This window comes from Ciconia boyciana, chromosome 11 (assembly GCF_034638445.1).
Source record: "Ciconia boyciana chromosome 11, ASM3463844v1, whole genome shotgun sequence".
Taxonomy (NCBI): domain Eukaryota; kingdom Metazoa; phylum Chordata; class Aves; order Ciconiiformes; family Ciconiidae; genus Ciconia; species Ciconia boyciana.
This window is the reverse complement of record NC_132944.1, coordinates 4,166,735-4,181,001: the sequence shown is the minus strand read 5'-3', so window position 1 is coordinate 4,181,001 and position 14,267 is coordinate 4,166,735. Positions and strand designations below refer to the sequence as shown.

The 14,267-nt window shown below is 37.7% G+C and overlaps 1 protein-coding gene across 1 annotated transcript in view; it reads right to left on the bottom strand.

Annotated features, from left to right (window-relative positions):
* Nucleotides 1-14,267, bottom strand: part of CENPP (centromere protein P) — a 153,260-nt gene that overhangs the window by 1,340 nt on the left and 137,653 nt on the right. Inside the window, exon 7 of the mRNA XM_072875995.1 lies at nucleotides 1,660-1,739. Within this exon, the coding sequence (XP_072732096.1) occupies nucleotides 1,660-1,739 (80 nt within the window). The remainder of the gene's footprint in view (nucleotides 1-1,659; nucleotides 1,740-14,267) is intronic.

Here is a 14,267-nt window from a genome sequence, read left to right as displayed (position 1 = left end):
TGGGAGTACTCCTTATCGAAAGGAAGGCTTTCCTAATCCGAAGCTGACAGGCACAATAAGGAGTCATTGCCGGAGGAGCTCCCTTTCTCAGTGCTGTTTGACCAATCAGGACTGTAAAAGTTTCCTTTAAATAGGATTTGTCACCTTTTGCCACTCCAGTGTTAAAAATCCTTTGTGAATTTGTGCACAGCTTGTTCTGGGATTTTGCAAACAAATTAATATGCAAGTGTATTTTCTACCAACCCACTGAAATGATTTTTAAATTCTTGTATTTCATGACTGTGGGTGAGAGGGAATGTGTAATGGAACTTGGCACCTGTCAACATGAGGAGAAACTGTAAAATAAAGCAGCTTATTTTCTAATTCTGATGAAGAAACAACAATTCATTCCAGCAACCCAGAGTTAAAGCATGTCATTTTAAATGGCAGATTTGGCACTACAGTGCCAAGACAAGACAGCACTATCTATTCTGGTATATTTGCTAGTTCCACAAACAAGTATGATGGAGGGAGCTATGCTTTGTTTCCAGTTGTTTCCATCTAAATTAATGCATGTTACAGTGAAGATGTAATAGGAGGAGATGTAATAGTCTGATCCCTTCACAGAATAGTTACTTTTCTTGGCCCTTACAGCATTCCTGACAGTGATAATTATATTGTCTTACATGAAACTTCAAGGATTTTTTTTTTACTCAATTTAAAAGCCCAAACCTGCCAGAACACATCTAGCAGGGAGCCCAAACAACTCGCTCCAGCATGTGTGGTAGAATACTACTAATAAATGGCAGTGCAAAGATCCCCTCCTTCATCTAACTGATTTCCTTCTAGAACGATGGAAAAATACAGCTTCAGCTGCTTTCCGTAACATGGTAACTGCACTTTTCTTTCCATTCTCTAATGGAAAGATGACTAAAGAGCTGTGCTTTGCTTCAGTGATTTGTGATCATTGCACCTTCTACCACAGAAGAAAGTATGAGCTGTAAGTGACAGGCTGCCACACTGACCCTCGCCTGCGAGAAGGGATAAGCGCCTTCGTTCAGGCCCAGGGGTGGAAAATGCTGCCTTATCTCATAGAGGACGGTTGCCAGTGGCCCACCCTGTCACAGTAAGAGGGATGTTGGCCTCAGCTTCTGTTCTGCCCATTGCTCTGGTCATGGAGTGCAGAAAGAAAACCAAGACGGAACAAACCCAGTCAAACCTGACGTGTTTTCTGATGCGTGAGAGGGTGGATGCATCCCACATTCCTAAACTTTGAATTTAGACTCTTCACTGTAGCACAAGCTTCCCAAACCAAGACAATAATGATTATTTTTTCCTTAAAATGCAAATGAAAAGCCTGCTAGAGCCCTTTTATTTTTTTCTACCTAGCTTTTTAGAAGAGCGGGTACACACAGTAGCAACATGATTGACTGACTTGCCTAACAAGGCCACATGCACGCGCCCTGTACGTGTATTTTGGGTTTTTTTGTTGTTGTTGGTTTTTTCTCCTCATGTTTTTAATGTGTGGTTATAGCCCTAAAATGTAACACACATCATCTAATCTCTGCATTCTAAAGCAGAGTGACTTAATGTTCAAGCAGACTGATTATGTATAGATTGTCAATATGCATTTCACAATCCTTTACCTGCATAAATCAAGAAATGTATTTATTCGCTTACCCAGAAAGTTGGGGGTTCCTTAGAGTTATATAATCTCCCAGCAGTCCTTCTGGAAGGGTCACAACGTCAGGGTATTTGCCCTGTGAATAAACAGGTTCAAAAGGGTATAAATTAGGTCAGAAAAACGAGAGTAGACCAGGTGGTTTCTAGCTGGTGCTTTCCAGTTGCAGCGGATTTTAATATGCTGCCACTTTTAGCTTGCATTTTTTATAGTTAAAAGTAACAATACTAATTGTTTAAAATTCTGATGTGCTTTTTAAGTTTTGATGGTTTGGTTTTTTAGTATCATTCATGTGATATCAAGAGATACTTGAGAATGCCCCTCGGGTGGAGATACACCTCAGAGAAAACAACAGTGTTGTGCACCTGTACAAACAGGTCTTAGAAGTCCTTACACAAGACGTAGGAAACCTTGAAAGAATACTTTTTAACTAAGTTCTGTTAATTTGATTTAATAACACATTGTAATACCTCACAGTTTCACAAAAAAACCCCTAGTAGTACACTCTGGTTTGCTACTCCTTTTGAGAAAGTGGATCACCAAGTTCCACTTTGAAAGCATAAAGTAATAAAGGCAATGAGATACCAAAATAACCGCTATTATCAAAATACAATGGGACAATGGAAAAGGATAAAACACATAAAACTACTGACTACTATTAAACTTCCATGCTACTTGGAATTAGAGCTATTTTCAATTACTACAGAGTGCAAAGATTGAGCTTCATTCCATTACTTTGTTAGTGCATCTAATAATTTACAGTCTTCAGTGTGTGTATCTTGAATTACCTTAGACTCATAACTTTTGCTGTAACTATTTTAAAAGCATGTAAAAGAAAAGCAGCATAGTAGCTATGTATGGATTCTTTAGAAGTTATGCAGCGTATAAGATGACAGGTTACTCAGAGTATGAGGAGATGCATATACATCAAAACACTGAGAAAGAATACCATTACTGCACCCTGCAGGGACATGCTATTGCAAAAGAAAACAGTCTAGATGCAGCCGGTTATCGTGAAGGCTTCAACACTGTGACTTGCTTGTGCTGCCCTACGTACTGGATGGATACAAAGCTGTGTTCCCCAAACTGCAGTTTAGAAAGCGTGGAACGACTGTCGGCCTGAATCATTCTACAAAGCTCACGGGGCAAGTGGTACGTCTTAGGGAAAAGGAGCAGGAGAGCTCCTCTTTGAAAAGCACTGGAGAAAATGAGTTTGGTTTTATAGGATTACACCTCATCTGGCAGACTGAAATTGCTACCAGATGTGACCTTGCTCTGGTTTAGGAATTTATGACAAACTGAAGGGGGTTTGTGCAGAATGCCAAATGACATAAAACACATGGAATTTGCCAGTTTTAATTTCTACAAAGTATCTACAACTGGATTTACCATGGGGGTAAAGACCACGACCTATCCTGGGAACAAAGACATGTAACAGGCAACAAAGTGCACGGCAGTTACAGCATGAAAACGTGGCTGATCTAAGGACACTGGCCTAGCAGAACAGTGATCTTTTTTCAGCTTTACTCCCTGTGGATTTATGCTCCTCTGATGACAAAATAAAACAAGTTTTTCAGGCTTTCCTTCTCAATAACCCATGTCTTCGATATTCATTACGTGCCTTTATTTGGCTGCTGTCATAGGTCTTGGAGAATCTAGCCATCTCTTTAGCTCCAGGTTGCAAATACTGGAAATTTAGGATTAGCTTGTATCTGGTGACCTCAGCTCAAGTTCCTCATGTACAAGAGATCCCAAGTATACCATAGCTAAACACTGAGTCATGTTTTATCTTCAACCGCCCATACTGAGGCCTTTGGGAATCACAAGAGAAAATAGATCAGAGGCACTAGATAAGAGTTCCAATTTTCAAACCGCTGTAAAATGCACCCATGGCTTGCTTGGGAGTTCCTGGGTAGCTGCATTTACCCCCAGCTAGTGGGTGGTATTTTATGTTGTACAGAAACCAGAGGTATCTGAAGGAAACCTCAAAGTGGATAATTTTCTGTTGTCTAAAAGCTTCCTTGTACCTGGGAGAGACTGGGTTGGTGAGTTCTGCACGCAGGAAGCAGTTATTCTGTGCCTGCAATAAATGCCAGGGTTTTGATGATCCATCTGAATGCTGTGAGAATCTGATCTTGTGTGAAATTCACAGGAGTTGGGATAAAATCCAGCTTCTTAGCAGGAAAGATCATATCTTAGCAATCCACAAAACACACAAAAAGCCAAAACACAAATATCTACATCTCTCTTCAGGCGTATTACATGTTAAAATTGAAGTCATAACAGTGGCATGAAGCATGTGAGGAGGTGTCTGCCCCTCTCACCTAAGGGTGACTCCTTAGAGCAATCGTGGCAGAAGCAGGAAGCAAAACTACCGCACCCAGGATAAGCGAGCAATGTTAAACGCTGACAATGTAGGGAATTAAAACCAGGAAATGCAGTCACTCAATCCACCTTCCATATTCCACATATAAAGCGTAATATCTGTATCCCACAGGTAAAACGTGGGGATCTGGAACATGCCTGAAAAACCAGGCACATGCTGTGCACAAGCTGCAATAATCCTGACAGAACTACCATTCCAAATACACTTTGTGGGTACTGGATTAGCACCTCATATTCTCTGCTGCGCAACTGTCAATTTTCTAAGTTTTCCCCAGGGAAAAGAAAAGCCGAACAATAACCAGGGTAACAGAATGACCTGGTCCACTGAAAGGTCCCTTGGGAAAGTCAATAACTCCTATGGGATCTCGTAAGGTGGACACCAGGCAAGTGAAAGGTATCGCATCAAGTAGCGTGATACCAGATGGGAAAGATCAGCTACAACTGCATTAAGCAGAACCTGACTTTAATAAAAAAAATATCTTTCCTCAGATGACTTTTAAATGTCAGTTTATGATCAAAACCAAAAGCCCGTGCTATTATTACTTCTGGGCGGAAATCGTTTTTCCAGCTCCTTCAGGAGTCCAAGCAGAGAATCTTATGGGAACTTTGTCTAAAACAGAAATAGTCTCAAATCCCAGAGGGACGACCATCATGATGGAATACACAGGCTTCCCCTTCTCCCATGACAGATTTTACACATACACACACAGCGCCATCCAAGTTAATACACTTGGATTATCTATTTTTAAACAAAATGTATGGTTCTTCAGCTGTTTAAAATTGCATTGCAATTTTCTGCATACTAAAACTCTTCTAAGGAAAATGTTTTAAGTTATTCAGCTTACGAGCCATGACTAAGAATGCAAAGCAAAATTGGCAAGGCAAAAGCTATACTAAAAGCAGACAAATGTGCTTCTAACCCACTTACAAAGAAAATATGGTACTCTGCTCTTAGATGGAAAAATAGTCCACACTTACTACTAATTTTGAACTTGGCATTCTGTAAGAAGGACTGTACAGAAAGAGTGCTAAGCAAGTCATGCTGCTGTGAGTCCTCCACAGGTGTAAGCTACTTCTAAATTTACTGAAGATGCTCCATTTAGGCTCTGATTCAGGGTGATTTATATGTACATTTGCTCAGCTAAGGCCACAGTTATCATCCTCTGAAGTCATGCACATGGTGGTAGCATCAAGCCCTTAAATAACATCAATGTAAGTTCAGTAATTCAAATACAAATTATTTGCAAAAATGATGAAAATTCTAGATACTGTAGAATACCAATAACAACATGATTAAATTCCAGAAGCATTAAACAATCGAACCCACTGCCACCAGCCTGCTACCCACTGCAAAAATTTAGGTCAATCCCTGAAGTAGCCATCAATCAAGCGGAAAGCCATCCCAGCGTACTGCCCCACGCGCTCCTGAAGAGGGCCGGAACTCAAAGCAGCTGTGCTCTCCAACAGCCTCATTCTCTGCTTTTAGCAGCAATCCGATTTTTAAATTCCAGTAGTCTAACTCAGATAACAACAAAAGGAATAATTTTACTATTACCATGATCAGGTCCTACAGATACTTAACAACAGCAATCACCAGGCTACAAAATGAAATTAAGTGCAGCAATTACATTTTTGGAAATTAGTTTGTATTTCGACTGTTACTAAGCCTTCTGCTAGCCCAGATAACTACAGTTCCATTTATGAGATCTGGTCTTACAATTTATCTGTCCTTATGCACATTGCTAAAATATTTGGTGCTAAATTCACCAAGAACTCTTATCCTCGAGTCACAAACTATGTTAATCTGTCATAAACTGAACATCGCAAATACATTTTCAATCAATTATCTTTCTAGAAATGTAATTTAAGTTGCTTTGATGAGTTTCATTTTTAGATACTGGACAATAAATTTGTTAATGCACGTAAATTAACTAAAATATTTTAACCTGTAAGACAGCTGTCACCAACATGAAAATATAACAAGGATTTATACTTTCCTGTATTTTTAAAGCACAGTGGCAAGCCCTAAGTCAATGAAAAACTTCTCCAAGAAATTTAACTTTTCTGGTACCAACATGCACCTCAGACTTCAACAGATAAGACAAAACAGTCTGCCAATACAACGTAACTGAGACATGAGTAATACTGTATCTAAAAAGAAATGCATCCTATTTTTTCTTCTTTCCTTCCTCTTCACTGCTTGACTGGGCAAGAGCAGCACTGTATAAATTGATGCACGCTCAAGATCTGAATGCAAGGATGACAGAAAAACCGGTAACGTAGGCAGATGAAGATGTGTAAGATAGCCATGGTTTTGAGAAGGTTTTGTCTCAAACTTGCATTTTTTTGAGACTTCTGTTGAACTGAAAATCAACAGGAAAAGTCTGGAACCTTCAGAATATGCAAGGAGGAGAGAAACCCATTGCCTGCAGATGCTGCAAGTTTGTCACATGCTTCAGCTGATGTTCTGTATGTAGAAGTTTTTGCTGCACAATGACGCTACTGGAGTATTTTTAATAGAATGCTGTCAACACTACCAGTGTCATTAAACATTATGCTCAAAGCCTGGAAGCTCTGAAATTTGACTATGGAAAGTGCCATATCACCACATTCAGTAAAAGACTTCCAGTCTGATGAACTGGAATTACCGAGTCAGAAAGACAAACAGTTCACAAAGGAAAATTCCTACAGAAAGACTTTGTGGTTTTAGTGTGCTACATGTTAGATTAGATTTCACCTCAAGTGTCATTTAAAGGAGCTTTTAAAAAGTATGTAAAGAAAGAAAGACGGTAATTACAATTTAAATGTATGAGCATAATCAGCAAATCTATACTGTGTCTCTTTAGGGGTTTATTTAGTCCCCACCAAACAGAAAGCGTTAGACAAACAGGAGGGATACAAATGTTTAGTTTTTTACAAAGAAACCCAGCATTATGGCTGCCACACTTACTTAAGTGATTCCAGTTTTATAAAGACAATGTCAAATGGGCAAACCAGGCACCCTCCACTGCTTTAAATCTGGCCCAATAAACAAACACCCAACATCAACATAAATCATTAAATTATTGTTAAATTGACTCGCTTTGTCTGCCAAGACACGTTCTTGTATATGTAAAACTGATGCAAATGTAAAGCGACTGAATTTCCTCTTCTTTTTCAGAAGCGTCAGTTGCACAGCTAAAATACAGACTCATAAAATATCGAAAAAACAATGAATATAGAATGCTACATAACTTACTTTGAGAGAACTACTTAGAATTTACTTTCATGCAATACACCTCACAATCTAACTGAGTATGTTTCTCTTACAGGCTGACATGTTCAAATCTTTGTTTCTTCAGCAGTTTAATACTGGAAACAAAGGTCTTTTGAAGCTACTGCAGTATTTGTAAGGCTTAAACATTTACGTTTTGAAGGAAAAAACACTTTATCCCGTGCCACATATTTTTTGGTTGAAAAAGAAAGGTTTTTTTATATGCCATTTCACATTCTTTTTGGTATTTTTCTGTGGAAACAAATTCTGTATTAACTAAAATCTGTAGTTGGTATGTAGAGTATTGATTACATTACACTCAACGTTTACGCATGGACTTTTGCTTTAAAGTATGTAACAAGCCAACAGGACAAGAATTAGAAGATGCAGTGAATCCTCAATCCAGTTTTTCCCTTGTACAGCCATTTACTGTGTGTATGCAAATGTATGATTGACAGTTTTAAACTATTTTTGTAAGGCTTTGTTTTGAACTTAATTCCACTCCAGCAATAGAGGACCATTTAGAAAGCAATTTATCCAGAGTTACACCATTATTGTCTACTGATATTTGGAGCAATGCTGTGGCTATTCCTTAACTCAGAGCAATGCAGAACTGGGATCTCACTAAAAATCAGTATTTTTTTATTTTAGTTTCTAGCGCAAGGAAGTTTATCAGCATCCCAGTTATGGTAGTATCTCATAATAGCATACTTCAGGAATCAGTGTCCCACTCCTCGCTTGATCTGTCTCTGTCCATCATATGAGTTTGAGTTTGTGATAGATCTTCAAAGAATCATTTTGGTTGGAAAAGTCCTTTAAGATCATCAAGTCCAACAGTTAACCTAACACTGCCAAGTCCACCACTAAACCGTGTCCCTAAGCGCCACAAAACTGTGCAATTAGAGCAGAAATACACTACATGATTGCTGAAGTAGCATTCTACAAATAATGTGAATACCAAGGTTCATGAAAAAAATCTCTCATTCTAACTTCCCTCTACACTAAAACACATGGGACATTAGTAACACTTAGTGTAACACAAAATATTTCTGTATTTCTCAAACAGTAGCTAGCACTGCACAAAACCCACTCGATCAACTCCACCTTTTGCACTCTGGTATAATTTCACAGTAATTCTGCAAGATGCAAACCTCCATTTATTGCCTCTTCTCATGCAGAGATCTATTCATACTTAAAATGTAAAAGATGTTTTAAAAACTAATAATGCTGTATAAATTCCATTCACTTTTATACTTGCCTTTAAAGTAAATGTATGCCTGAGTCCACTATCTGTTGGATTAACAACACGGATGTTTTGAGAAGGGCTGTGTGTGCTTAAATAATATTTTCCTATTGGCCATTTGGTCATAATGAGGTTCAGACTTGAGTAACAGACATAGAAACATGAGGAAACCTAGCATCGACACAGCCTTACTTGACCAGATTTTTATTTTTTTTTTTTAGAACTAAACCCAAATATCCATGCTAGGAAACAGGTATTGCTGAAGCCTCAGCACCAAACCAAGTTCTGTGTCCAAACCAACATGTTCTAACGGCAAGATGCTCAAGTGGGGTGTACTATGGGCTTCTGCATCACCACTTCATATGGCTTTGTGAAGACAAACAAAGACAGTTTGGTCTGTGCCTGAAAGGTAACAGTGTTGTAACCTAAGGTCAATGATTTAGAGTAAAATATGGCAATGTTTTCAGGCAACAGACAGTGTTTAACTAAATCTCAGTTAAAGAGTAAAACTACAAACATTATTAGCACATCAGAGGTCAACTTTCATCAGATCATTACCATATGCTTAGGAAGATGGCAGCATGCTTTTATTTTTGGATAAGCATAAATATCAATTTGAAGCAACGGGGATATATAATCAATTATAGCTATGAAAATAAGTTGTATCTACTACTGCAGGAGAAAAACTTTGACAAAACCTGGTTTCAAACAATAAAATATGAATTATAAAAGAGAAACATTTTATAAATGTGTTCTTGCACGCTATATGGTTTTTTTAATGCCTACACTGAAAACTGCCTAAAATGCTTTGCAGGGGCTAGAATCATAACATCTTCAAGTATTCAAAGAATGGCACATTGAAAATTCAAAGCATAAAGGATCTCAAAAGTCACCATGAAGTTTCTCATTTTCTGCAATTAAAGGAATTGAAACCAAGAAAAGACAATGCACTTTTCCCCTTCAACTAAATTACACAGCACAAAAACACTGTATTTGCAAAGTGGATTTATGAAACTTCACCACTTGTAATTACGTCTCAGAATAAACACATCTTGTATCTTCCCATCTAAGTAAACATTTTGCTCAAGTAAAACAGTCCTGCTGGTGATCTGTGTTATGCAAATTACACAAAACTACAAGTGTCTTCAGAACCAAAGAACAAGTTTACAAAAAGAAGTGCATAATGAAAAAGTAGTTTTGTCTACGTGGCAGTCTCATTACATCTTACCCACTGCTCAGTTCCCTCCTTTTAAAAGTAAAAACACAAGCGATGCTACCAACATGCACGTTTCCTTTTTAGTAAAGGAAAGGAGAATTTTGGGGGCAGACTTGAGGAGTAACAGTACGAATGTCACCCTGCACAGGGGAAATCTTTGCAGAAAACGTTTACCAAAATTTCCTTACAAGCTCAGGATATGCCTGGTTTCCTCCAGTAATATACCTACAACTGGTTACTTCAATGAAAACTGCTCTGCATCCACCTAGTTCCAGACCTGTGGTTTTTAGCAGACCAACTCAAGAGTTATAGATCACTTTGCTAAGATTCAATCTTACAAGTACCTCTTAAAGTTAAGTCAATGCTCTACACTAGTACCTGAAACCGACTGGGACGAAGTCTTACTCATCGCCAGCCCAAAACCCACATAGCATTAGCAAATTGCCAATGAAGTTTCTTTGCTTTGTTCTTTTTTTTCTTTTTATCTTCAGTTGATTACAGCTTCTCTTTTCTGGCCCCTACTCTATTTCCATTGCCATTTATTTTTCCTTCTTTCACATTTCCAGAACATTATTTTTCATGCTTGAGTCAACCATGATTCCACAGTTTGTGATTCAGTTTGTCACTATTCGCTATGTGACTATTAATTTACACTATTTGTATTTTCCTAATTGGATCTAGGCTGTAATTCTACAGAAGAGCTAAAGCAGCATTCCCCAGGCCCAAGTACACATACTATTGTGTCTCTTACAAAGCATTTCCTTTCAATATCACTTTGTCATATGGTAACCATATGTTTATCTGCAACTTAATCACAGCAGACTGGGAATAAATTAAATACATACTAGAGGTTTATTTTTAAAATGTAAGGAAAAATAGAATTAAATGAAAATGAAACCTCGGAAAGAAAGGAAGGGGTACATAAGAAACACTTAGCAAACACAGAAGTTGCAGATGTTTTTTCTTTACTTCTTTTCTTGCTTCAGAAGAGACAAGACTTCTCTCCATTACTTCTCTTTAAAATTGTCAAGGCAAAAGATTTCCACTAGTTTACAAAAAAGTATACTCCTGACCAATGATGTTGTGCACGTTTACAAACCAATGTTTCTAAAAGCAAAAGCACCAAGGTACTTTATTCCGTGTTTGTTTCTGTAGTAAATAGGCATATTGGAAATTAGAATACACTTCTCCAGAACAGCTAAAAAGACTTGCAGGCTCACTCACTCTGCCTTCAGACACTGCGCGTTTCCCCACTGGACACCCTGCACTGCCCCGAGGTTCCCAAATGATCTTCACCTAGTAACGCTGCTCTCTTGGACACGGACACCAGCAAACCTGAACGTTACAGGGGGCCACGGGCAAGAGGCTAGAAAGGAGTCCAGAACCCAAGAATGCTTCTGCTGCTACCGGATCAACTTTGGTGCAATCCCATCAGATGTGTCATCTGGAACTGACCGCCTGGGTGTTGCATGGCTCACAAAAGCCTGTCCTCCTCCTGGAAACAAGTCTACCGGACCTATTGATCAGCGTAAGAATATACACCAAACAAGCTCGCCATCTGCTACTCAGGGACAACACATTCCCTATCCTTTACTCCTGTACCGGATATTATTGACTATCTACTTAAACTGAAGAATCATAGCCTCTAAAAATAGCTCTGGTTTTCTCTTTGCCTTGTTAAGTTTAAATAACCCCATTTTTCTATATTAAAATTTTAGGCTTTATTTGTTATTTTATTTAACTTTAAAATACACTGTCTTAACACCAAGATGGCTGTAGAGCCATCCTCTGCATAGTTATCTGCACAGTTCCAAGTCCAGGACTTACTAATCGATTTGGTTTTTGTGGGAGAGCATTAATACTGCCCCTGGGCATTCCTTTCGGTGGGAAGCCACAGTAAACCAGTAGAGCTCAGCAGTTCTGTTCTTCCTCCACTAGTTTCCTGACATACTAGTTTTCATTATACTGTATTTTGAAACCCTAACCCTACCTCTGCAGTTAATAATTAAATACTTTATATAATAATATAATTAAACACTTTGTGATGATAAACTTAATATAAGGCACTGTGCGGAAATCAGCAGACATGTCTAATTTAGCAAGAGAGATACTAAGCAGTCAAAGACACTATAGAGAGAAAAAAAATTACGAAAGGAAAAAAGATGCCATATTACAGAACAGCATGGAGAATCAACAATTTGGGAAGAAATAATCGTGAGCCAATATTTCAATAATCTGAAGGAAGTAGACTGGAGGAAAGGCATTTTTAGGAGAGAAATTAAGCTAAGTTTGTGTTTTCTTCCATTGCAACAGAAATAAGATACTTTATAGATCTTTAAATATTTTTCTGCATACAAGATGCTGCCAGGTTCTCTCTAAGCCTTTTTGATGGCTTAGTAAAAAGGTTCAGGATTGCATAAAGCAACTTGGGTTTGAAATAACACAGCAAAGTTGATTATCAAGTGTGACCCAATTTGCTTTTGTACAGTTTACATTATCAAGCTTGTCCAGACAGCAGATTTTAACCATAATATAAATAAAACCATCTGAGTTTAGTTAATGACTTAGCTCTGAAGCTGTGTTACTTTTTTCCAAGTACCCAGATTCATTTAAAAAAAAAATAAATCACAGGACACAACAAAGAATATCTAGTTCATCTAAATAAGCTCAATGTTAGGCATTTACTTTTTTAAAAGTGTGATTTAAAAAGTTTTTAGACAAGTTATTCAGCTTATGTTGATCATTTACTATTGTGGTTATTTCATCTTGACTGTGGATCAGGTAGAAGAAAAAAACGCACAGTTAAGGACAAGAGTCAGTCAACTATTGTTAATCAATAAAACTCCATTAATTTCTACAATTAGAAGAACAGCTGCCCATTGGTACAGTAACTGGAGTTCTCTGAGATATGTTATCCCTATAAAGATAATGTACCTGCCTCAGATGAGAGAATTTTTCCCTCGACTTCATTATCCAGCAAGTCAGTTCATGTAACCAGCCAGTAATTATCATAAATACAATATAACCAAACTATGTATTACCAATTGTGTGGCATCAACACTTTCATCCCTCCCCCAAGTCTTTTTGTACTACAGACTCTGCAGGGAGAAACTCAAAGCAAGAAGGATGGCACACAGTAGAGGACAGAATAAAATAATCTAATAAACTTCAGTTACTATTACTTACTTATTAACACTGACTGCCAATTAATAGATCAGATATAGGAAAAGTATTTGGAGTCTTGTTCAAATAAAGCTTAGAGAACTGCCTTTCTGAAAGTCTGAAGACTTATTTGCTTCTATGTGGGCAAACATTTATCGTACCTGGTAAAGACGCGTACGTCCATAGACCCACCTGGAACATCTAAAATATCACTTTTCATTTCTCACCAAGAGATATAAACTGTTTAAGAGCTCAATCTCTTGTCACTTAGAACAAACTGTCCAACAGCAGAGAGGGTTTTGGTCAATTAGGAGCTGTCAAATCTGCTTCTACTATTGCCTTGATATCTTAAGAAAGTAGTAGCTGTACTGTAAACTTTACTGGACACCAGTGACAAAGGTGCAATCTCTGTTTGCACAAAAACAAACAAAAAACTTCTTGCGTGACTTGCACTCAAGAATAAAGATATGCTCCTTTTTTAGTTCCACCCAGATTTGATATCAGTGCATGAATGACCATGTCCACAGCGTAGTTCCCTACTGCATGTAGTACGATAATATTCATTTATCTAGCCACCATAAGGACCAGATTTTTCCTTAAACATATGCAGATATGTACATAAAAAGCATTCTCATATAAATCAGTGCTTATTGTCACAAATACCATTGTAGTATTATTATCATTATTACTGAGCATCAGAAAAAGGTTTAACATCTGCATTAGGTGAAAAGTGAAGCTTTGTTTAAAAACATATGCTGTAGATAGGTTAAAATCTTTGCCACAAAACATCCTCTTTTAACGGTTCTACAAAGCATTACATTTAGGACAGTCCCAATAAAAATTTGCCAGCCAGTAGCTTTAATTTGTCTGGTTATTAACAATTATCAGTTGCCTCAAATATTCTGTTTATGTGAAAATAAATATTAACATGAAATGCTAACATGCCTGTTGCTATCAACAAGAGAAGGAGCCAGTGCAGTTGAAGAGACCCTGAAAGCTTTAAACCCACTGAATTTCTTTCATGCAATACCCAAATATAGTTCTTTAAATCTGGCTGTCAAAAGCATGACATTTCCATTTATCAAACACATTCTTAGCATAAACAAGAGTGACACAGGAAATATTCTTGAGAAGACCCAAGCATTCACAGGAAGAGATCTCTAGTACACAAAAACATTTAACAATTTATAATTATCGTATGCGTAAGGGTGTAAAGTTGTCAATCCACTGATAAATAACAGGCTCGTAAAAATGGTCAGCTATCCTCAAACTTTGATCTACTAAATTACTTTAATAAGAAGGCAGCAAAAACCCAAATAACAAAAGAGAAGAAAAAATAAGGAACACC